This window comes from Cottoperca gobio, chromosome 1, assembly GCF_900634415.1.
Source record: "Cottoperca gobio chromosome 1, fCotGob3.1, whole genome shotgun sequence".
Classification (NCBI taxonomy): Eukaryota; Metazoa; Chordata; class Actinopteri; order Perciformes; family Bovichtidae; genus Cottoperca; species Cottoperca gobio.
Window position 1 is genome coordinate 14,160,258 of NC_041355.1, and position 25,550 is coordinate 14,185,807.

General features: G+C 38.4%; 2 protein-coding genes across 3 annotated transcripts; both read right to left on the reverse strand.

Moving 5' to 3' along the window:
* Positions 1–9,815: 9,815 nt before the first annotated feature.
* On the reverse strand, positions 9,816–18,034 carry LOC115010807 (GRIP domain-containing protein RUD3-like). The gene is made up of 5 exons (XM_029435602.1): positions 17,815–18,034; positions 17,285–17,386; positions 15,624–17,192; positions 15,089–15,258; positions 9,816–10,152 (listed from the first exon to the last, which is right to left on the reverse strand). Exons 1-3 carry the CDS (start codon positions 18,011–18,013, stop codon positions 16,564–16,566), a joined length of 930 nt encoding a protein of 309 aa, XP_029291462.1. The 5' UTR covers positions 18,014–18,034; the 3' UTR covers positions 9,816–10,152; positions 15,089–15,258; positions 15,624–16,563.
* A 1,413-nt stretch (positions 18,035–19,447) lies between these two features.
* LOC115011539 (CD209 antigen-like protein E) lies at positions 19,448–22,952 on the reverse strand. 2 transcript variants are annotated; one of them, XM_029436709.1, is made up of 6 exons: positions 22,739–22,952; positions 22,261–22,350; positions 21,971–22,027; positions 20,274–20,416; positions 20,006–20,106; positions 19,448–19,835 (listed from the first exon to the last, which is right to left on the reverse strand). In XM_029436709.1, the coding sequence occupies exons 1-6, from the start codon at positions 22,857–22,859 to the stop codon at positions 19,688–19,690; spliced, it is 660 nt and encodes a 219-aa protein (XP_029292569.1). In that variant the 5' UTR covers positions 22,860–22,952; the 3' UTR covers positions 19,448–19,687. The 2 variants fall into 2 exon arrangements, with proteins under 2 accessions (XP_029292569.1, XP_029292570.1); XM_029436710.1 differs by lacking the exon at positions 20,006–20,106 and having other exon boundaries at positions 19,726–19,835.
* Between the last annotated feature and the right edge of the window lie 2,598 nt (positions 22,953–25,550).

The following is a 25,550-nucleotide window of genomic DNA, read 5'->3' on the forward strand; positions in this document are numbered from 1 at the left end:
GAGTTTGGAAAGCTTATAAATGTATGTTTGTACCTGAAAACGTTATGTAAGCGACATTTTAACATTTTAACAAATTTTAACATTTTGCAATAAATGTTTATTTTCACAGTATGCATTTCTGTTGGTAGATTGGAAAACCTTGTTTGTAAGCGATCTTGCATCGAGGAAAGTTAAATGGATTCTGCTTAATTAAAGCAAACGTTTTAGTCTTCCAGTGTAAAATACCTAGTCCTGATATCTGGAGGACAGAGACTGAGTTCCACCAATTTATACAGAAAAACATTTATATATTTAAATTCAGTCAGTGCATGATGTAAACTAATGAGGAACAGCAGACATTTATTTAGCAATGAATCGAAGCATGTAGGCCATAACATATTATAGTCCTTTCATTATTCTTATTCTTATTATCGTAGCCAAAGCAGGGAACCTGGACTTGGATATTTGTTTCTTTGTCAACAGGCCACTCTCCCTGCAGCGCAGTCATAACCAGGTTTTAGGCAATTCTGAAAATGCAGATTACACCTGACAATGATGTGTCCACATGAGCATATTCGGGTTGGTTTTGTATAGATCTAAATACATACTAAAATGCCAAAACAATAAGAAAACAGCTAATCATTTATTCTGTTGAGCTGAAATTAAGAAATACATTTATTGTCCTGAGTTTTGGGTACTGCCTGGTGGATTTGAATGCAGAGTTATGGGCGGACTTTCTTTTCACAGACACAGAAGACTTTAGAGGTGCAACATTCGTCATTCCAGCGTTTGCCCTTATCATAAAACTTTCTCCACGGTCGTCATATTTCCCGTCATTATTTTCCACACAATTCCAGTAGCTAAAATGAAAGAAAACAAATAAGCTTTTATCAGCGATCACAACCCAAAAAGCACAAAGCGGGGATTTAATTTGAATAATAAACTGCGTAAAGTTGTTGGTCATTGGCGTCCCATCCACCCATTTCCAGAACAATCCACATTGGGTTATCATTTTTATTTCTTTACAAAACAGAAATAAACCTGCTTTAAAAAGATTCTCCACCTGATCGGCCTTTGCATTCATTCAATATTTTTTAGCTGTGACCAGTAACTTTACAAGTCGCAGGTGGTTGGTCGATCCACAAGAAATTCCCCACCCTTTGGCGGCCACAATTTCTGCGTATTTAGGCGTATTACAAAAAGTGTACAGTGGCCTCCGATAGAGCAGATGGCAGTATTATGTTTAACATGAGCTGAAAAACGTTATCCGGCAGTAAACACACAGAAGAAGAAAACAAGAACAATAACACAGAAGAAGAAGACAAAACATTTGGATGAGAGTCACAGTGAACGGGAGATAGTTGGAGACGCAGTTGTACCTCCCAAACAAGTTAAAACTTTATGTAAGTACCAATGGGAGGAGACCTTCCCTTATTTATTAAAAGCAGAGTCGGGCAAACTCGTGCTTTTTGTAAAGTGTGCCATTCAGATGTTAGCATCGCACACGGCGGAATAAGAGATGTTCGCCAGCATGAACAATCGTCCAAGCACAAGCACGTCAAGAGGCACAAAAACATCCACTGTCAGTGACTTCATGTGTGACAAGAACTGTGTCGGAGGCAAACCAAGTGACCAGAGCTGAGGGAAAGATGTCGATGCTTTGCGCTAAAGATAATGTAGCCTTCAGCTTCTGCGATGATTTCAGTCGCAGTGTTGCGACATGTTTCCCGACTCTGACATCGCAAGGAAGTCCTCGTCAGGGAAAACAAGAGCCACACAACTCATCCATCATCAAATACATTGATGATATTAACTAATAAATAAAATACATAAATCTTATAAACATGTCTGTACAAGTAATACATACTTTAAATAAACATGTATTTCCTGAATGTATATACCGTCCCTTATGTGTTTATGTTTACATTGGTGGCTCAGAGCTGTTAAAATATGGACGGAGTCCGGCAAAAACAATCTCTTATTTTGAAATTCCAATGTTGACAGGTATGTCTATCACAAAAAGGAGCATAACTTCTCAACAGATTCACGTGCCATGTGACCAAACTCATGAACTGTTTATTCTAGACTCTTGTGGGAGGCATCATTGCAGCAAAGAGTGTGTGTATAAATGCTCGCATGTCTTACACACATATTTATGTAAACACAGAGAATTCCTGCACCCACTACACGCACACGCACACACACACACACACACACACACACACACACACACACACACACACACACACACACACACACACACACACACACACACACACACATCCTTGTTGAGTATAGTGAAAAACTGAATTAACAAATGGTTAAGATACCAAATGAAGTACCAAGGTGGTATCTATGGGAAATCTGTATCTTTGCTGTATCATATGAAGGCTAACGAAAAATTGCGACATGGATTTAATTTCACTTTTACTATTTATTTCATCATCATACTTACCAAAGTCATTCAGCGTTCTGTTCAGGTCATCTCTCTCTTTAGTCAGGCTGTTGCAACGTGCCTCAATATCTGAAACCGAATAACCATTATCTATAGTGTTAATCTATCAATGATAGGGTGGTTGTTTCCTCTTATTCTAAAACCGTATCATTAGCTTTCTTGTAACTGTAACAATGATCTCACTAGTGATCCTGATATGATTTGTGTTTGGATCTTATCCTCTTTACGAATGTCAGCGTAGCACACATTCTCTTTCAATAAAAATAAAGTAGATATTTATAACCACATATTAAGAGAGCAGTCAGAGCAAATATTTTTGTTATTCAATCTGCGTGGTCACACTTTATGGTCTTAAAATGGTCTGATGTCACTGAAGCTGGAGCCAAACATAGTCATAATCAGTTTTCTGCCAAACCAGCTCAATGGGCGGCTGTGGCTCAGGAGGTAGAGTGGTTGTCCAGTCAGCATGTTTTCTTGCAAGATACTGAAGCCCAAATTGCTCCAGTATCTTCAAACAGTGTGTGTGAATCCCTACTGCTGAGCTGATGTGCACCTTGTATGGTAGCCTCTGACTCTGTGTGAATGTGTTGTAAAGTGCTTTGAGTGATTAGATTGGAAAAGTGCTATATAAAAGCATTCTGTATTTAGGGTAATAAAGTAAGCAATCAATCCAAACCACAAACAGTGGATTATTATATATTATATCTATCCTGTTGCGGCAGTGGGGTGTGGTTACGGCACCTGTTGTGTAAAAGACGTCTATGTTTTGTGTTGCAGAGATATCTACTGAAATTAGCAGTTAACTTTCTAGCGCCGGCCCTTCCTGTCTTGTAATACCACTTGTTCCTCGAGAGGCAATAGTGAGTTAACTGCCCAGACTCGAGCAGACATGAGGGCTTGTCAAATCGAGCTCCACTTAGTAGTTAGTAGTTGCACCGACATCCCACCGGATGAACATACAGTACCTTCCTGTTGCTGCCGTTACACAGGTTAGACCCAGCCTTCTGTGATTCACGGCGCTACGGTTTTCACTAGCTGCATCCGAGCCCCCACAGACGCTAACTGAAGCTCATAATCTGACGCCACACATGAAGATTATAAAATAGCAGTGTTATTTGGACAGGCTCTCAATTTCAGCAGTTTGGTCAAATTTTGGGTATTGTTGCCCTTCTGTTAGTTGGGTAGGATGGATAGATGGATAATTTGCATAATAAAATCAGCTGTTAATGATAGGTAGTTAATTTAATACTTGTCAACATCTATGTTATACAGCTTTAAATATGCACAGATGTCATCTAGCATCATGTGACTTAATGTGAGCTGACTGAAGGTTTACTGGCTGAAAATGTGACAGGAAATTCATTTCAATGCATCGATTAATATTCTGGCCACTTGGGGGCAGAAGACTTCTGGAACAGACACAAAACCCTGACCTTTGTTAAAAGTCAAAGTTGTGTTTCCTTTGTGTCACTTCAGTGTTCTGCCTGAGAAAGTACACTTTAAGTCCTCACTGATGGGAGTTTTCATATTTTTCATATATCACACACACATCACACACTCATCATACTTACCAAAATTGATTCTCCTCAACTCGTCTCTCTCTTCAGTCAGGGAATTCTGCTGTGAAACTGTCATTTCCAGTGGAGAGGTTACCAACACAATTTGATTATGTCCACAAATAAAGAGATAGTTCACTTTAAAACAAAATGTCCAACTGACTTTGTTGAAAATTAATCCAGCGCAAATGATTGTTCAGTACAAAGAATTACAAAGAAGTTTACTGTGAGTACACGTGTTCAAAGGGATATTGTTTCATTTATTTTTACTGAGTTAAATGTGCAAATTAATTTTGATATAAATTTCAGGTCATATTTTCCAACCTTAATGCACAGTGATATGTATCTCAAAAGCGTTCAGGGCAAGTGCTTAAAAAAGCTTGTAAAAGAATTACTGAAACAAGGGGGAAGTGAGAAGCTCAAATGAAGAAGACTTACAGAGAGCAAGACGCAGGGACACGTTGAGAACAGCTTGTAGAATACACAGAAGTCCAAAGCTCAAGGATTTAATTTCACTTTAACTATTTATTTCATCATCATACTTACCAAAGTCATTCAGAGTTCTGTTCAGGTCATCTCTCTCCTCAGTCAGGTTGTTGCAACGGGCCTCAATATCTGAAACAGAATTACCATTATCTATGGTGTTAAAGGTTCAATGTGCAAAATATGCCAGAATTAAAATGTAAAAAATGTAAACAATTAAGTAACATTATCAGCAGATTGTGAAGAGGTAACAGTGTCGACGTCATATCAAAGACGTCTATGTATTGTGTTGCAAAGATATCTACTGATTTTAGCATGCTAACTGACTAGCCCCGGCCCGTCCTGTCTTGTAATACCACTTGTTCCTCGAGAGGTGATAGTGAGACACTGTAGTGCCAGTCTGTCTGTCCTCAATCCAAAGGACGAAGAACTAGAGCTGCTCCGACCCGAGCAGACTCGAGGGCTTGTCAACAATAAGCTGTTTCCCTGGAGCTGCTGCACGCTTTAGTCCCGGCAGAAGAGAGGCGGGAAAAAAACACGAAAATGTTCCTTGTCTCTGCAAACCCGAACCCAAGCCGATTTAAAAAGAACCGATCAAAATGTTATTTAAATTTTGTGTATTCTTGCCCTGCTGTTAGTTAGAGCGAGAGATTGTTTGATTCTTGTGTTACAGCAGCAGGCTATCCAGGCATTGCACAGGAGCAAATAAATACACAGGGCTTCTCTCTTTACTTTATTCCGTGTCTTCTCGTCTCCTCCAGCTTGTGACCAGAAAATCGATCTCAGCTCTTCATCTTGAAGGACGTCCCAATTCCTAAAATGCATCTTAAAGAGCGAGGCGGCTTGCCATAGGAGCTATGAGCGAGGCGACACCTTTGATTAATATTCTGGCCACTTGGTGGCAGAAGACTTCTGGAACAGGCTAACAGACACAAAACCCTGACCTTTGTTAAAAGTCAAAGTTGTGTTCCCTTTGTGTCACTTCAGTGTTCTGCCTGAGAAAGACACTTTAAGTTCTTACTGATGGGAGTTTTCATATTATATTAAACACTTGTCACACCTATATATAGCCCTGATTAGGTTTAATGTACTCCCCTTCAGATCAAAACCCCAATTATTGTATTAGTTTCATCGTCATACTTACCGAAGTAGATTCTCGTCAACTCGTCTCTCTCTTCAGTCAGGGAATTCTGCTGTGAAACTGTCATTTCCAGTGGAGAGGTTACCAACACAATTTGATTATGTCCACAAATAAAGAGATGGTTCATTTAAAAAAATAAAAATTAAAAAATGTCCAACTGACTTTGATGAAAGTTAATCCAGCACAAATCATTGTTCAGTACAAAGAATTACAAAGAAGTTTACTGTGAGTACACGTGTTGAAAGGGATATTGTTTCATTCAATTTTACTGAGTTAAATGTGCAAATTAATTTTGATATAAATTTCAGGTCATATTTTCCAACCTTAATGCACAGTGATATGTCTCTCAAAAGCGTTCAGGGCAAGTGCTTAAAAAAGCTTGTAAAAGGATTACTGAAACAAGGGGGATACTATTTGCACTCTCCAGTTACAGAAGTGAGAAGCTCAAATGAAGAAGACTTACAGAGAGCAAGACGCAGGGACACGTTGAGAACAGCTTGTAGAATACACAGAAGTCCAAAGCTCACGATAACCAGTCTGATAGGTTTTATACCTGTGTAGACACACACACACACACACACGCACACACACACACACACACACACACACACACACACACACACACACACACACACACACACACACACACACACACACACACACGCTGATCAACGCAGACCACTTTACTATTGTCTCTCCTATAATCATATTACTTAAAGTCTCTAAACATTTGATTAATATAACATGTATTAATGTCTGATATTATGATAAAAAATATATAAACTACTAAAACGGAGCCTACTTCATTACCTTTAACATTTGTTTAAAGTAAACATCACACTTATATTGAAAAAAATATAATAATCAAACAAGAAGGTAGCAAAATATGAACTAATGTGGTCGATGCAAAAGCAAAGATAAAAATATTATTATATATTTATATTGATATTTTCACATCTACACTTGACATTAAGATGTTCATGTTGCCTTTGCTTTCTGTGGATGATTTATATGTAAAACAATTTATAATAGTAATTATACTTTTTATGACCTAGAAGTTTACAATTTAATATACAAGATAAGATTACCGTTAGTTGTCCATGTTTTAAAACTGAACATCAAAATGGTTAAATTTGGATTTCTGTCTCACCAGTCACTGCAGCAGGCACTTTACGGTCTTCACCAGAGCGGCGTGATGCAACATTCTTAGCTGAGACATCATGGAAGTTTTCGGAATCCATAGAGATATCAGATTGCTCTTCTTGGAAATCCATCTCTTTATTTCAGCCACTGGAGAGAGATGAAGGTGTTGGTCAAAGTGTTTTTTAAATGGATCTGAACTCTAATCCGATTCTTCTTTTATTCTCTGCATACACAGCAATACTCTCCCCCCCCCCCCACACCTCTCTCCTTTTCACACTCTCTTCTTCCTCATTTTTCAGTCATTTGTCTTTGTTCCTCAACTCATAACTTGAAGCTTTGACTGCTACTCCATTTGTAACCTGTGCAGATCCTTGGGTACCTTGAACTTGGAGGCAAACTTTCCTCAGCTTTATCATTCAAAGGACAACAACTGCATCGTCATATGAGTTTGTTTACTTTCATCAAAAGAGTCAATTCAACACCATGAACTACTGGCCTATAAAGTTGATGTAAAGTTTAATCTGCACATTGTTTAATTGTTTAAGTGTTTGCTAAAAGCAAACCAGAGCTGTACCTATTTTTCACAAAGTGCATTATTTGATGTGTATTTTATTGGATTTCTGAAAGTTACCAATAGCTATAAACACTCTTTGCAGCATCAGTTTCATGCTCTGTCCTTATCGCATGAAATCTATTCTTTTACTAAAACAGCATTCTTATATCATACAAACTATATTATTATTATTATTATTATTATGAATACACTTTTATTTAACCAGGTAAGTTCCAATGAGATTTGAAGACACAGTGACACCTCTCTCTATTCTTGAGAGGGACGTCAGCAGCCTATTCAAGAGGCAGAAAGCAGCCGGACCTGATTCTGTCTCTCCTTCCACTTTGAAGCACTGTGCTGATCAGCTGTCTCCAGTGTTGACAGACATTTGTAACACCTCACTGGAGACATGCCACGTGCCAGCATGCTTCAAGGCCTCCGCCATTATCCCTGTCCCCAAAAAAACAAGGACCACAGGACTAAATGACTACAGACCCATCGCCCTGACCTCTGTGGTAATGAAGTCCTTTGAGCGCCTTGTCCTGTCCCACCTCAAAACCATCACAGACCAACTCCTGGACCCCCTGCAGTTCGCATACAGAGCAAACAGGTCTGTAGACGATACTGTCAACATGGCCCTCCACTTCATTCTCCAGCACCTGTACTCCGCAGGAACCTACGCCAGGATCCTGTTTGTGGACTTCAGCTCTGCCTTCAACACCATCATCCCAGCTCTGTTACATGACAAGCTCTCCCAGCTGAGCGTGCCTGACTCCACCTGCAGGTGGATCACAGACTTCCTGTCTGACAGGAGACAGCACGTAAAGCTGGGGAAACATGTCTCTGACTTCGGGACCATCAGTACCGGATCCCCCCAAGGCTGCGTTCTTTCTCCTCTGCTTTTCTCCCTGTACACCAGGGGTGGGAAACCTTTTTCCTATCAAGGGCCTTTTTTTTTACATCCTTCGAGGGCCATATTAATTATTTAACTCATAACCTCTGCAATTGTTTTTAAGACACAGCCCATTCATTTCACAATTAATTTCGCTGTGCAAAAAAGCAACTTTTTTATCAGAAATCCTTTATTAGTCCCACAACGGGGAAATGTATCTTGTCACAGCAAAAGAACATATGAATTAAAAAGGCAGTACACAATAATTAAATAGAATAAAAAATAATATAAGTGGTTGATAGAAAACAAAGTGAATATTGCACAAATGAAAAAAAGTGAGTATTGTACATGGCAGTGATAACTGCATAGCAGTGGTGCAATAGTCTGTTCTTGGTGTGGTGGTCTACCTATCTATCTTTCCACGTTTGTATGTTACGCTCTGGAGCAGGGGTGGGCAATTCATTTTTACAAGGGGCCACATGAGAAACCCGAGCTGTGTTGGAGGGCCAAATCAACAATAAATTGAACTTAATTCTGCTCAATATTAATTTTCTCCCATTGTAAAAAGCAGTACATTATATATTTTGATTAGCTGCTACTGGTAATCAAAAGAATAAAGATATTCTCTTCCAATAAATATATAAAATTGTGGAGTGGGTCAAATAGGAAAATACTCCTAGAGAAGTAATAAACAGTAAAAACAATCATTACATCAGTATTTTATTTTTAACATGTTAATCTTCACAAACCAATACTGAATGACTCTACAAAAAGCAATAAGTGCAATAAGTGCTTTTGATGTTTTTCAGTTCACTTTACTTGTTCAGTGAGAAAAATCCAGTCTGTCTTGGGCTTGAACAAGTGCACTGAAATCTGGTTGAATGTCTGAGGTGGATATGCGCAGGACAGCTGACTGGTGATCATCAGTGATAGAGGATCTGTATCTGGATTTGTTGAACTTCATCACTGAGAATGTCTGTTCACATATGTAGGTAGATCCAAAGAGGACCAGAATCTGTGTCAAAGTTCATGATTGATTGGGTGTGGAGGTTACATTTACTTCCTAGAATTGCAGAGGCCTGCAAAAACTATAAAAAAATCAAACAAGTTATGAATAGAGTTAAAAGTCTGCAATCTAAAATAGTTTTTTTTGCAAGAGACACATTTACTGGCAAAGGATGATATTAGAATTAGGAGGAAGTGGACGGGATGTGTGTATTCAGCAACATTTTCTACTCAGACTAGGGGTGTTATGACATTAATTCACAAATCAGTACCATTTCAGGTAACACATTTAATCAAGGACAAGGCATACTTAATTGTACAGGGTACTCTAATAGAAAACTTGAATCTAGTTAACATACATGTATATACCAATAATGATGATCTGAAGTTTTTATACGCTTTCAACATTTACTGGAAATTACATCATAGCAGGGGATTTTCTTTTAAGTTATATTTTTGGGCTTTTTCATGCCTTTATGATAGAGAAGTGCAGATTGTGAAAGGAGAGAGAGAGAGAGAAGTGCAGATTGTGAAAGGAGAGAGAGAGAGAGAGAAGTGCAGATTGTGAAAGGAGAGAGAGAGAGAGAGAGAGAGAGAGAACGACATACAGCAAACACCACAGGTCTGACTCGAACCAGTGGCCGCTGTGGGCAAGGACTAAGCCTTTGTATATCGGACGCCTGTGCCACCGGTTGAGCTACCGGGACGCCCTATAGCAGGGGATTTTAATTGTGTATTGGATCCAACAAAGGATCGGTCAGGGGGCATAGATAAATCACACACCAAAAGCAGGGAAGTATTACTTAATAATACAATAGATAGGAGGTATATTTAAGGGGTTTCCAGGGAAAGGGTTCGGAGGACAGAGAACATCCTGCTTGTGGAGGCAGAGGGTGAAGTGGGTAGCAGGTAGCAGGCAGGCGGATGGACAGGAAGCCAGGGATCCTGTAGTACAAAAACCAGTAAGAGTTAATACAAAAAACACACAAGCAAATGTACTTGAATCCACAATTCAAGCAGCCAGAGCCGTAAACTACCACTGTAGCTGAGTAGACGATCTAGCGACAAGTGGCTGAAGACTGGGGTTGATATACTGCTAGGTTGATGAGTTAATGGATGGCAGGAGTGAGGCTTGGAGCAGGTGAGTTGACTGAACTGCAATCAAGGGAGAGTGAGGGGGCGACACACCCACAACACAGACACATACACAGAGAGAGAAACAAGCAGGCGATACAGGGAAAACACAAGGAGTGGCAGGAGGCGTGGCCGTGACAGCATTAAACAATTACAAATTGAAAGATCCATTATGTCAATACAGAATAATAAGGGAGATAATATAGTCGATCCTATAGAAATAAATGAGACACTCTCCTACCTTACCTAGTATCCCAGCAGAATTCAGATCTAGTCTGGAAGCTGAATTATCATTACAAGAGATCTCTGATGCAATTGATGCCTACCTATAGATATCTACAAAAAGTTTAAATATTAAATACAAACGTGCCTCTTAAATATGTTGTTAGAATCTTTTAAAAATGAAATCCTTACGCCATCACTGAGAGAAGCCTTGATCACATTGTTACCAAAATTAGGGAAACCCTGCAATAGATACGAAAATCTAAGACCAATAAGCCTTCTCAACTCGGACGTAAAGGTGTTGTGTAAAATCCTTGCAAAAAGGCTGGAAGGCCTGCTCCCAGGAATGATTAAGGAAGATCAGAATGGGTTTATTAAGGGGCGCCAAGGGTTTCATAATGTTAGGAGGGTACTGAACATTCTACATAGCCAAAAGGAAATGCCAGATACTGCTCTCTTATCGTTAGATGCCAAGAAGGCATTCGATAGGGTCGAATGGCCATATCTTTATGATGTCCTCGAACGCTTTGGATGTGGTAAATCTTTTTGTAAATGGGTTAAATTGTTGTACACTGACTCTGTTGCAGAAATACTTACAAATAATACAACCTCGAAACCAATTAAGATCCACAAGGGATGCCGTCAGGGTTGTCCTCTATCACCACTTTTGTTTATAATGGCAATAGAACCGCTGGCCATAGCTGTTCGGTCTCATCCAAAGATCTCTGGAATAACTATAGGTCAAAGGGACCACTGTTTAGCTTTATATGCTGATGACGTCATCGTGTTTCTGAGGGACTTGGAGAAATCAATTCCAGTATTATTAGAAGTGATAGGAAAATCTGGTGAATTTTCCAATTACAAAATTAATCTTTCCAAATCTTCCATAATGTTATTGAACTCCAAAGAGAGAAGTAGTCCGACTGCACCAGTCTCCCAGTTTAAAGTTGCAGATCATTTTACATATTTGGGTGTAAAAATAGTGCCCAATATAACAGATGTGGTGATTTCTAATTACGAGCCTATTATGGAATCAATTACCAGCACAATTGATAGATGGAAGCCTATGTTGATCTCTTTAATTGGGAGAATTAATATATTAAAAATGAACATACTCCCCAAGTTGCTGTATCTATTCCAAAACATCCCCCTGCCTCCTCCTCTAAACTTATTTTCAATTTTCAAAATGTTTTAATTTTCTGTGGAACAATAAACGAGCCCACTTGCGCTTAGCCCGCCTGTATTGATCATGTGCATGTGACGTCACGCTTATTTCCCAACCCGGAAGTCAGCCATGTTGGATGTTATACACAACCAAGACGGCGGCCGTTCACGTGTGAGTTGCTGCAACGCAGCGCTTCGTAATTTTCTTTGTATTTAAACATCTAAGATTGAAAGAAAATGCCAAACGTGTGCACAGTGTATAATTGTTGTAATAACGCTACTCGTGACCCAGAGAAACGATTCTTTAGATTTCCTAAAATCATCAAAAACAACGATCCACAAAAGAGGGATGAATTGCTGTCTATCGAACGCCGTAAACTGTGGTTTAGCAACATAACTCATAAGGATTTAAGAAGAAAAAGCACAATTCACCCATGTGTGTAGTGTCCACTTTATATCTGGTAAGAGCTCATGCTAAAGCTATGTTTTCAATGTTTACGTTAAACATTTGTGCTTATGATATACCCGAACACTGGAAGACCTTACTTCTCGTCACTAGGAGAAGCGGCAAAGCTTTATGATAAAACAAAACCCAGATTGGGCGCCAACACAAAAATTAGGACACGAAAAGATCAGGACGAATGCTCATCTCGCAGCATCAAGAAGCAGCAGGACGAAGGAAAGATCTGCCAAGAAAGCAAAATTAGAAGCAGCCCAAACCTCAGTATCTTTGTATCAATATCTTCATTCGATGAATCCACCAGCTTTGTTCTCGTTTTACCTCTGGACTGACTAGGTGTTTTGCTGTCTCTCACCTCACAACCAAGTGTTTTTTGTCGTTTTTTGGCCGAGGTAAAATCCATATCGCTGACTGGTAAATAAGGCACTTTCTTTACATGTGATGGCAGCCATTTGCTCTTTTCTTCTGTGCATGTTTTTGTTTTGCTTATTCTTGAGCCTACTTCACTTGCGAAAAGCAAAGCATCAATGTGAGAACATGCTTCGCTTAATCCAGCCATACAATCACAGTGTGCGAGGATAACATCGCCGCTCTTCTCACTCACAAACCACGGCTTGAGCGGTGTATCTCGAGCTCTTTGAGAGTGATTTACACAGGCATGGACGACCACCCTGTCATCTTTCAGTGGTTTGGTAAGAAGACTACCAACCCAGCCAGAAACAAAGACATTATAAGCATCTACGCTCTTGTATGCCTTCATTTGTGCGTTGGTTGCCCACAACGTTTGTAGCACAAGGTAGTTCACAATATCAGGATATTCAATCGGCGGTAATGACTCCAAATCCTCAATATAATCCGACGGCTTTAGCGTGTACGGGTCACGGCCGCAAATTTTGACTTTTTCTCTGAATCTTGCCTTTGCAGAGGACTCCAGAGAGTCACAATACTTTGAAGAAGTTGTAGAGTTGTATTATTGTTCGCTTTAGACGCCATTGTTGATTTGTATACCAGCCAACATGGCGTCGTACGCATACGTCACACAGTTTTGTCACGTATTTGCACACGAAGAATATGCCCTATGATAGAGGGGTCCTTGCGTGTCCTAATCCTCTCTGGTACTACTGGGCAATTCAGCTAAGGAGTATGCTGTTTTATTTTACAAACGAAAACCTCCCTGCCTGGAGAGAGATGGAATCCCGATTTTTAGAGCTATCTCTTCCCATGTATTTGTACTCAACTAGTCTTAAGAAACTTACACAAAAACCCACTAACCCTATCACTAATTTTAAATGTGGACAATCCAAAGGAACGTTTTTCCATTGTGTTTGGGAGTGTACCAAGATAAAAACGTTTTGGGAAGAGGTTAAATGTATGATAGAAGAGATTTTACCATTAAAGTTAAGCATGGAGCCCAGGCTTGTTTTTTTAGGGTGTTACCCAAAAGAACACAACATAAGGAAGAAAGAACAAATATTTTTAAATTTATGTCTGCTACAGGCAAAACGCATGATAGCACTTTCATGGAAAAATGTAAACAGTCCAAGTATTGGTAAATGGCTAAAAGAACTGTCTGCATGTGTCTCACTCTGGGTCAGCAACTTGGAGATGATTAGTGTTCCTATGTTGGGAGAAGGATGGAAGTCTTTCATATCTGCCTACATGTTTGTATATTTCCTTACATAGTCTACCCACATGTTTGTGTAGTTAATTGAATTTATATATGTTATGTGTGCAACTTTTAATGTACTTCATTTTGTTATATCTTGGATGTGGATGGTTTTGTACTGTCTTATGTAGTATGCTATACTTATGCTAAAAAACAATAAAGAAAGTATTAAAAAATCTGCAATATTTATCATTGTAAATGGCATTATGTGCTGTACAAGTAGTCTACAAAAGCTCGACAGGCTACAGATTGAGATTCGCCATCACTCAATTTGAAATCACATTAGGAAGGCATCTTTTAATGGCAGGAACCTGTTTCAATGTACATATGGGCAAGTGAGTAGAGTTTTTAGACAGAAGAACCTAAGTGGGACAAAATAATTATATGTTTTATGCTTTGTACACGTTATTGTTCATCATTTTATAAACTGTATTGTCTTCTCTGTGCCTTTTTTACACTCACCTTGAAAGTTTTGTTTTGAAAATTGTTGGCATCGATGTAAAACTAAGCTTTATGATTTACATCAATGGTGGGGAACCGTATACGGCCAGCGAGGCCATTTGATCCGACCCCCGAGGTCATTCGTAAAACGCACGCAAAATCCACTCGCAAAAAAAACTAGACGGCAATAGTTTTAATGGGGGACTGACTGTTTTTCCTGGCCAAAGTCAGGGTCCTTGAACACAACACGAGCGTGGTCACGTCATGTCAAAAAACTTCAATTCTAAACGAGACTGTCATTAACATCAGTGAACGCAGCACGGCGTGTGTAAAACACAAAAGAAAGCTGGATGTGGAATGTCGCACTTTCCAGGAGAAATAATCTCGAGCGTCATTACTGCACAAAACATGCCGAACTGCACGAGCTGAAAGGACGAGTGCGTTTGGATAAAGTTGACGCTCTTCGGCGGAGTTTGGCCCAACAAGCAGCTCTCTGCAGAGCGGAACATGAAAACATGGAAAGATAGAGAGGTAGACCACCACACCAAGAACAGACTGTTCCACCACTGCTGTGCAATTATCACTGCCATGTGCAATACTCACTTTATTTTCTATCAACCACTTGGTACTTTATTTATTTTTTATTCTATTTCATTATTGTGTACTGCCTTTTTACTTCATATGTTCTTTTGCTGTGACAAGATACATTTCCCCGTTGTGGGACTAATAAAGGATTGTTTTCTGATAAAACGAAAAGATACATGGATAAAAAAAAAGTTGCTTTTTAACATCACCTGAGTTAAGCTTTTTTGTTGAGTCGCCTCTTTGCAAAATGCTCTCTGGTAAGCAATGATGCAGTGTATATGTCTACAGCCTTCATTGTGAAAGATAGGTACAACTCAAGCGCGATCCTCTTCCTTTGTGTGCAGTAAATCGAGCCTTCATTTTCCTGGGATATAACAACCTGGAGGCAGACAGAAAGTAAAGGCGAGGGAACCAATCTAAACCCTGATGGTGTCGCTATTACATTACATTGTGCAATCAACATTTACTTCATAATGATAAGTTAAAGCAAAACACTTTTCTATTGCCACTTTAAGTCCTTACACTAACACTCATTTCAACACCTTTCATTGCTTACACTATATTTTGACCCTTTATCCCTTCACTACCATTCTTCCTACCATCACGCTCCTTCTTTGCTTCGTCACATAAAGTTAAGCCTGTTTAGCTCCCAGCTCTACATGAAGCAATACAGCTCAGCTTCTCAGCTTCTCAGAATCCAGCAATCTTATCCCCGTTCCTCCAGAAATGTAATTCTCTACTTACCTCTCTCTCTCTGAAGATCATTTATGTCTTTGGTCAGGGCTTCAAATCTCTCTTGCAGCTTGTCTTTCTCTTTAGTCAGGTTGTTGTATCTGGTCTGTAACTGGTCTTTCTCTTCAGTCAGGTTGTTGTAACTGGTCTGTAACTGGTCTTTCTCTTCAGTCAGGTTGTTGTATCTGGTCTGTAACTGGTCTTTCTCTTCAGTCAGGTTGTTGTATCTGGTCTGTAACTGGTCTTTCTCTTCAGTCAGGTTGTTGTAACTGGTCTGTAACTGGTCTTTCTCTTCAGTCAGGTTGTTGTAACTGGTCTGTAACTGGTCTTTCTCTTCAGTCAGGTTGTTGTATCTGGTCTGTAACTGGTCTTTCTCTTCAGTCAGGTTGTTGTATCTGGTCTGTAACTGGTCTTTCTCTTCAGTCAGGTTGTTGTAACTGGTCTGTAACTGGTCTTTCTCTTCAGTCAGGTTGTTGTATCTGGTCTGTAACTGGTCTTTCTCTTCAGTCAGGTTGTTGTAACTGGTCTGTAACTGGTCTTTCTCTTCAGTCAGGTTGTTGTAACTGGTCTGTAACTGGTCTTTCTCTTCAGTCAGGTTGTTGTATCTGGTCTGTAACTGGTCTTTCTCTTTAGTCTGGTTGTTGTAACTGGTCTGTAACTGGTCTTTCTCTTTAGTCAGGTTGTTGTATCTGGTCTGTAACTGGTCTTTCTCTTTAGTCAGGTTGTTGTATCTGGTCTGTAACTAGTCTTTCTCTTTAGTCAGGTTGTTGTAACTGGTCTGTAACTGGTCTTTCTCTTTAGTCAGGTTGTTGTATCTGGTCTGTAACTAGTCTTTCTCTTTAGTCAGGTTGTTGTAACTGGTCTGTAACTGGTCTTTCTCTTTAGTCAGGTTGTTGTATCTGGTCTGTAACTAGTCTTTCTCTTTAGTCAGGTTGTTGTATCTGGTCTGTAACTAGTCTTTCTCTTTAGTCAGGTTGTTGTAACTGGTCTGTAACTCGTCTTTCTCTTCAGTCAGGTTGTTGTAACTGGTCTGTAACTGGTCTTTCTCTTTAGTCAGGTTGTTGTATCTGGTCTGTAACTGGTCTTTCTCTTTAGTCAGGTTGTTGTAACTGGTCTGTAACTGGTCTTTCTCTTTAGTCAGGTTGTTGTATCTGGTCTGTAACTGGTCTTTCTCTTTAGTCAGGTTGTTGTGTCTGGTCTGTAACTCGTCTTTCTCTTTAGTCAGGTTGTTGTATCTGGTCTGTAACTCGTCTTTCTCTTCAGTCAGGTTGTTGTGTCTGGTCTGTAACTCGTCTTTCTCTTCAGTCAGGTTGTTGTGTCTGGTCTGTAACTCGTCTTTCTCTTCAGTCAGGTTGTTGTAACTGGTCTGTAACTGGTCTTTCTCTTTAGTCAGGTTGTTGTATCTGGTCTGTAACTGGTCTTTCTCTTTAGTCAGGTTGTTGTATCTGGTCTGTAACTGGTCTTTCTCTTTAGTCAGGTTGTTGTGTCTGGTCTGTAACTCGTCTTTCTCTTTAGTCAGGTTGTTGTAACTGCTGTGTAACAGGATAATGTTCGTTTCCCTCTCAGAGTTGCTCTTGGTGACTGTGTTTGACACATAAACAAACAAATAAAAACCACTATCAACCAATATTGAGTTATTTGTGTTTTTGCAGCATGCTAACTAAAGTACTCACAGATGCAAACCAGAGTTATGAGTCCAGCCAGAAGGAGAAGACACAACAGACCCAGACACACTGCAGCAGCTCTGCAGGAGTTCTTCTTCACTTCTTCAGCACCTGAAGGTAAAATGCAATGTTTGTCATTTGCTTGTTCGTATTTCAATGTCAAATAAAATAAAATCAAGTCAGCATTTAAGTTTTAGCTTCTCATAGTAAACACACTGAAATACAAAGAGGTGCTTGGATAGAGTTACCAAGAGTAGGGGGGTTTGTGAATGTAATCATGTTGAAAAGAGCAAAACTCACCCATTGAAATTCAACAATCCAAAAGTAATGAATGATATTCGACATTTTTTATATTCAAGCATACATCTGCATAGCTGTGTATGTAATTTCTTTCTATATTAACAGTCCCTCGCTGTTTGGCTCTCTCCACATTATTGTTTTTAAGTTTTTGTAAACCTTGAGACAAGTTTTCGATATAGTCTTTAATGTGTGTGTGCCTGTGTGTAAAATATGTAGTGTACATGTAATGTGTTTATTACCTGAGGGTGCAGTTCCAGTTCTGTTTGGCCCCAGAGTGAGGAGAGACACATTTTCATAAATATTTTCTGATATGTTTATCTTCCTTTTCCTCTGGCTGTGACAACCTGATGGTCTCTCTACATTAACATAGATGGACATCTCATCCATGACGTCCGCTGAACTGACGGTGCAGTTTGGTCCTGTGTTGCCTGAAGCCATCAAAGTCTGTAGTGTCTGCTTTTGAAATGCATCATTTTGAACTTTGTACTGAGTAACTATAACTTATAAAAGAGACAGTTTCTCTTTACGCATGTTTTTCTCACATCATCAGGAAACTGAGGGCTGGTGGTGTGAAACATTTTAGGTGACCACCTTTACTTTATAAGTTGCAACTGCAATGGTGCTTTCCATTGTGGTTTGTGGTATGTTGCAAAACCTCTTGAATGTCACAGTTAATACAACTATCTGTCTGTAGACTGAAAGATAGATGTGGTCAGAAGGTCAGTATTCAGCTGTAGCACGCACTTCGTTAATCTTTCTATTTCCAACATGACACCCGTTTGAAAATGGCAACCAGACATATAAACTGTTACACAACTGAACTTATTTGAAGAATAGTTTCACGACAGCTTTCAGTGAATTATTATTTTAACAAAAAGCCCCAATATTCAAAATTATTTTCCAATAGCAAACTCTTGCATGTGTACCTTCCCTCATCTGAATCATTCCATCACAGCTTATTGATTCATTTGAGTCACTTCTTCAGCGCAAGTCGCAGAATTTAACAAGCCATTTATTGTGCAGAGGCTAGATTACATGTTATTAGTATTCCTCTCCTCCCCAAACATAAAACCAAGCAATCATCTCACTCATATTAACAGATTTATTATCAGACGAGGACAGTAGAAATGTTGGTAAATTAATTGGCCATCCATTGTATTATCAGGGTTTAGAGCATCTGTGGAAATAGCACTTTAAACATACGTCTAGCTCAGTTGTTATTATCTCCATAAAGACATGAGTACAGCTTAGGTTACTCCATGCATTGCTTTCACTTTTCAGTAACATTATACATACAAATAACCTGGTGTGATTGTTTTCTTGTAAACAAACAAACATTTACATGCACTGAGTGTATCATTGAGGTTTAACATATGTGTTGAGTACATTTCTTTCCTGATAAAACACGTGTAAAGCTGCATTGTTTGCATTCATGTTCTCGAGCACATCTACATCTGTATTTGTAAATGTGTGCGCTGTACACAAAACAGGGAACCAGTCATAAAGAAAACGTCTCCGTAACATTACTAGAGGTCAAAAACCCAGACACAGGTTACATTTAGGCCATCCCTCAAACAAAACCCGCCTGTTTGCTATCCTGGCTTCAAAATGGTGGAACGACCTCCCCATTGATGTCAGGACAGCAGACAGTCTTCACACCTTCCATCGCAGACTGAAAACTCACCTGTTTCGACTGCACCTCGGCGAATGAAGAAACAGATTAACTGTTCTTTGTATGTTGCACTTATATTGGTTTGGCTTATTCATAGCTAATAGTTGAATTTGTATTCTATTGTTTCTGTATGTTGCTCTTATGTTGTTGCACTTCAAACTGGCTTATTTGACGACAGTGTTCACTTACACGATTGTACCTATTTGAATCTATTGTACTTACAAGATTCTTGCTGTTCGGAGTTGTATATCCATGATTGTTTTCACTTTTTGTAAGTCGCTTTGGACAAAAGCGTCAGCTAAATGAACTGTAATGTAATGTACATGTAATTACATCATTCCTCCATCCAAAATCCAAGTCATAGATTTGAGAAATGTGAATTTGTGCATTCAGATTAAACATGAAGTGAATTTAAACTATTAAGGGTTTAATGTGTTGAGTTATAAAGCTAACATCTTTTCACAGATCCAGAAGTTTTGATCCCCACATTGTATATCATTCCAGCTGTTCTCAGTTTCAAAGAACCTTATTTCTACACAGTCCTCGGTATTGCCTTCAAAATTGTTTGGCTCCTCAGGCCCCCAGTAGCTGAAACCAAAAGACAAATAATCTTTAAACAAAGAACACAACGGAAGAAGCATCTGATGGACAGGTTTAAGTGGCAATATTAAATATAGATTGATTTAGTAATTCAACATCTACAAGAAACTTTTAGTTTCATTTTTATGTTATTTGAAAATAAAAACTAATGTGTGAACCTTTTGGTCAGCGGAGTGCCATCCACCCATTTCCACGTGTCTTTGTTTTTTTGTGGTGTCAGTCCAATCCACGTGTTCTTGTGGAATTGTCTTGTAAAATCCTTGTTTGCAGAGAAAAACAGTAATCATCACTAATCAATAGAAATAGACTTGATTTAAATCCCGCCACACAGGTGGCCTCACATTCATTACATGTTTCACTCTGTCACTAATTATTGTCGCTCTTAACCTCAAACTCTTTCTCCTTCACACATTAATACACACACACCTGCTCTTCTTTGCTGTTGATAATCACCAGGTCTGCTCCTCTCTGCAGACAGTCAGCTCTGCTTTCATGCCAAGTTTTCCTGATATAAGAAATGTAATAGAAACTGGGACGGATATACACCCAGCCTTGTTGGAAATAGTGATCTGTTATGGATTACAACAAAGAGAACCATGATATAGCATGAATTACCACATGTGATTGTGAGAATTTACCAATTTAAAAAGTTATTATGAATTGATTAATTAAAATTGAATACAAATGATGCATTATAAAGCGCAAAGAAAAGATGATAAAAATGGTAAGTGATTTTATTTTGGTGAGTTTTTCCTTATCCGCTGCAAGAGTTTAAGGACAGAAGGTTTCAGAAGCCCCCTGAGCCAAATTTGTCATTTGGGATATTGGGCTGTATAAATCAAACTTGATTGACTGATCAATTGATTGATAATTCTATGTACATGTCCTCAGTCTTTAAATGCTGAATTAAAAATTACATTTAAAAAATGACTTTATTTTGAATTTTGAATATTCCTTTCACTAATGTATCTGCCTATTTCATGTAGCAGGCACACATGTACAATTTAATGCAATCAAATACAACTGTTCAGCTATAGTTTACTTTAATGATGTCTATAATGTTTAGTTTTTGTTGGAGATAGAGTTGCTAGTTATTTGTCACAGCCCGGCTCAAAAGCTGCGACAAAATAGGGACGCCAGACGAGTTTAAAGCAAATAAATAAGCATATTTAATTACAACATGACCAAAGAAACGTGGAAGTCAGTAATCAGTTGTGTAGACATTTATGGATGTGTAAAAATTCCTGTAGCAAACTAAACAAAAAGGAAAAGAGAGGCTCTGTGGGAAGGTGGTGAGGTTTTATATCAGGAACACCTACACCGGGACCAGGTGTGGCTCATAGGCCGACTAAGCCCTACAAAACAAAGAAGAACCAGCGAGCAAAAGGACACAGGGACACCTAGTGGAGCGGAGGGGTACTCATATATTCAATTATATGTTTGAGCGCTGAGGTCATACAGTAGTTAGTGATGTACGACGGACAACATTTTACACCTACAACACTACCTTTAACTGTGACCTCAACAATGAACATATTATTGAATTTACACAACTCCGACACCAAAAAGTGAACATTAAGAGCTTTGTAAAGACTGATGTTGTATTGCATTATTAGACAGGTGGCCACTGAGTGTTTAATCCATCTCACACTTCATGTTTCCAGCTTTAACATTTACAAATTCCACCTTGTGATCGCTTTAATTTAAAGACAAAATTTAAAGCCTTATTTGAATCCGATTTTTTGCAAAAACAAACTATTAACTTAAATCTGATCCAGTGGCAATTTGTTGGTGGGAGTTTGGCCAATCATACCTCTAACCTGCCCTGTGGGTAACTCAGTAGTTGTTTTTGGCTGTGCAGAAAGTCTGATTAAAACATGTATTGTGAGTATGCAATACCAGTTTACAGTAATACATTTGTACAGTGTCTGCCCAAAAAACAAAACCCCAGTATACGTGTTTAGTCTTTGTTACACCAGTGACATCATATCAGTCTGTTTGCATTGACAGTGTGTATTGTTTATTTTTATCTGATAGACTATACATCATACCCGATTTGATGAAGATTGCACTGAATGACCCTTAGACCCTCATTATTTGTACATTTCATTCCTAATACTGACCAAAGTTAATCAGTTCCCTCTTGTCAGTCTCTTGAGTCAGGTTTGTGCAACTGGCGTCTGAAAGAGCAGAAACATTTCATTGAGAAATCATGTGTCAAGAATTACAATACATTAAATCAACAATTTTGTCCAGAAGCACTGAAGTGATCTAAAATTATATTTTGATAGAAAATATACTTACAAACCACTCAAATAAAGTGTAATATCTTTTAAAGGCAATTATTAAACTGCGGTGGTAACCACATGTTCTGGTCTTATGAGAATGTGGAGACAGTTTAAAAAACACTCACCGATAGTGAGATGCAGCGAAATGTTGAGAGCAACTTGTAGGATACACAGGAGTCCAAAGCTCACAGCAACCAGTCTGTACAGTTTTCTCCCTGTGAAAAGAAATCAGACAGACGTACTCACGTAATAAGTGCCCGGCAGCCCGAGACAAGAAGCAGATTTATCGTCATTTTGCGCTGTTTGCATTTTGGGATGACCGTATGAGCGTCAATTGTATCTGAGTTTACTCAAATGTGTGCAGACCAAAGTCTGGCAGCACATTATAAACGTTATGTACATGCAAGTCAAACAAGGACGTAGCACGTATAAACTGACAGATCAATAATATTTGAATACATTTTCACATACACTTGGAGAAATGGATTCTTACTGAATCTTTCTTTGAATTCTGAATTATACATTCTCAAATTAAAACTTTTATTTTTTTAACTAACTTTTAGGGTAAATGTTAAAATGTTGAAAACTGGTTTTCTGTCTTACCAGGCACTGCAGCAGTCCCTCCAGCACAGCTGTGTAGGGAGTTAGTCCTGGCTGAAGCGTCAGGTAGATTTACATAGTCCATGGTGATCTCAGATTCCTTGTTATGGACAAACCTCGCCATATTTTACCCACTGACTGGAGAGTGACAATGGAGATGGAGAATGTGTTTTCTTTAGAATGACACTGATGAGTAATCCACTTCTTCTTTCACATGTTCTTCTTCTTTTAAACAACTTCTTCATTCTAAATTCTTTGACCGCTTCACAGGCTTAGACTGCCGGGGGACACCTCCCTGCTCTCTTCCTTCTCTTCCTCTCTCTCCTCCCCTCCCTCTCTATCTGTATGCATTTATGTAAATGTGGGTTACTAACTCATCATCCGGGGCATCATCCCCGGAGTTTCTGTGTCTCATGTGGCAGGTTGCCACTGATAAAGTTTAAATCAGGATCAGGAATCGTGGCTGCGCCTGCTGCCCTGGTCCTGCTGGACACCGGGAAGCCTTATTGACATTTTCCTGGATTCAACCATACTTTCTCTTTTTCAACACAACATAATTTCTGTCAAATGTTGTATTTGTACTATGTTGTTTATCCTGTACACACGACATCTATTGCACGTCTGTCCGTCCTGGGAGAGGGATCCCTCCTCAGTTGCTCTCTGAGGTTTCTTCAATTTTTCCCCCTTTAATTTTGGGGTTTCTTTTAGGAAGTTTTTCCTTGTGCGATGCGAGGGTCTAAGGACAGAGGGTGTCGCAACCTGTACAGTCTGTAAAGCACACTGAGACAAATGTGTAATTTGTGATATTGGGCTATATAAATACATTTGATTTGATTATTTGATTTGATTCTCCAGCCAGAACTTAATCACCTGCGGAGTTGAAGATCTTCACACGTCAAAGAGACCTTCAATTTCTTTAGTTTTAAAGTCGATTCTGTGTTGAGTTATTTTCGCAAAGCAAAGTTTTTGTCACTTAACAAAATGGTCATAGAGTTTAATCTACACTTTTGGGTCAAACTCTTTGAGACAAGGTTATTTTTATATAATTGTCTTCCTTGATAAGATTTATGAATTATGAATGAACTTCTACAAATGAACTGAGCAGAATAATCTTTTCATCATTTGTTTCTTTAATATTACAAAACTATTACATGTACAAAAAGTGTACTGCTTAACTCTCTAATACTTCATAAGCCCTCTGGTCACTTTGAGTCTGAGCAATTAAAAATATTTAATTTTTAAACACAAAATGTCATCACTGAGCTGTGGTCATGAATAGAAAATGTGCAACATTGTTGCCAAATTTTTCTGTTTTCTGACACGAAGCAGAAGTGTGCCACAACAAATGATGGTTATCAGTTATGAAGCATTTGCCAAAGATTTTTTCAGGTATCTTATCTCTGAGTGCTTTTTGTATCTACCCTCCATCTGTCTCCTGTCGTAGATATAAACTATAACCAAGACTTGCAATTTGGGAGAAGAAAGAAAAGGAAGTTCTTAAAATTATTGCTCAGAGTTCAATGTCAAGCTCACACCGTGTTAAAGGAAGCGAAATCATGATTCATTTAAAACATTTGAGTTTATTCACTCTGGTTACTGGAGCACAGAGTGCCATCAACAATTTAACAGTTGTGCATATGGTAGTTTTATCTAAGCTACTAAAGCTGGGACCAGATGTGTTAAAAACATTACAGCTAACACATTAAAATGACCCATAAAGCACAATTATTAAAACTCACCAAGATCTGCACAAATGCACATTCCCAACAGTTTTTGGAAATTACATTTCAGTTCATTTAGCTAACGCTTTTGTCCAAAGCAACTTACAAAAAGTAAAATCACTAAACACACTTCTCTATAGTAGACAGAATTCTAACATGATGTCAATTATAAGTGTCTTGAGATTACTTATTATGATTTGGCGCTATGTATACAGTAAATATACATTTCTATGAACCAACTGATCAAATACACCACTTAGTTGTTTACAATAATAATAATATAATAATAATAATAATAATAATAATAATAATAATAATAATAATAATGTAATAATGTAATAATAATAATTAGAATTATAATAATAACAATAATAATAATAATATGAGAGTGATATGATGAAGTGGAAATTAAATGTTATATAATACCCCAAAAGATTGATCTCAAGGTTTTGGAAAAAGACAAACAGACCATGTTTTACACATTTGGTTTTTCACATGCTAATAGGCCTAACTGTCCCTAGAGAAACAGAGAAGTATACACGAAAAGGGGAACAGAAAATGTTTGGAAAGGTCTGCGGAGAATTTACTGCTTTTGTGAAATGTATGTCACCATCATTATAAAATACTTTTAATTTTAAAATGCTTTTTGGATTTATGTATCTACAAAAGGTTGAGAAGTTGTTCTTTGTGATTATTGGTCACCTGTGCCTCAGTGTGTGCTTTGGTTGAACTATATAATGAAAACATAGTTTATTTTAGCCCATTTCTCTAATTGTAAGCTTTTCTGGAGTCTACACAGGGAAAATCAAGAAGTCAATCGGAGTGCGTTTACATACTTTAATTTTATTATTGACACATTTCCTTCCTCTGTGGTTCTGTTCATTTGAAATCTGATATAAAGAAGTATATGCATACTTTTGTTTTTGTGCGTTGGCAGTCTCATGTACAGAGTTGTCCAGTTTCCTTAGAGTGTTTGTGACTATTGAGATATTTCACATAGTTTATTTGGTTGTGTGCAATTGTAATGTAAAGTAACATTTCAAGTTAAGCAATGTATAGCATTAATCAATACATGTTCTCTTTATTCCCTTACA

Excerpts from the sequence above, each read along its gene's own strand:
- LOC115010807 (XM_029435602.1), bottom strand. The coding sequence starts at position 18,013 with ATGGCTTCAGGCAACACAGGACCAAACTGCACCGTCAGTTCAGCGGAC. Across the intron at positions 17,387-17,814 it reads AACTGGAACTGCACCCTCAG|GTGCTGAAGAAGTGAAGAAG; the intron begins GTAATAAACACA and ends TTTTACCTTCAG. Across the intron at positions 17,193-17,284 it reads CATAACTCTGGTTTGCATCT|TCACCAAGAGCAACTCTGAG; the intron begins GTGAGTACTTTA and ends TGTCAAACACAG.
- LOC115011539 (XM_029436709.1), bottom strand. The coding sequence starts at position 22,859 with ATGGCGAGGTTTGTCCATAACAAGGAATCTGAGATCACCATGGACTAT. Across the intron at positions 22,351-22,738 it reads AGGGACTGCTGCAGTGCCTG|GGAGAAAACTGTACAGACTG; the intron begins GTAAGACAGAAA and ends TTCTTTTCACAG. Across the intron at positions 19,836-20,005 it reads GGCACTCCGCTGACCAAAAG|CTACTGGGGGCCTGAGGAGC; the intron begins GTTCACACATTA and ends TTTTGGTTTCAG.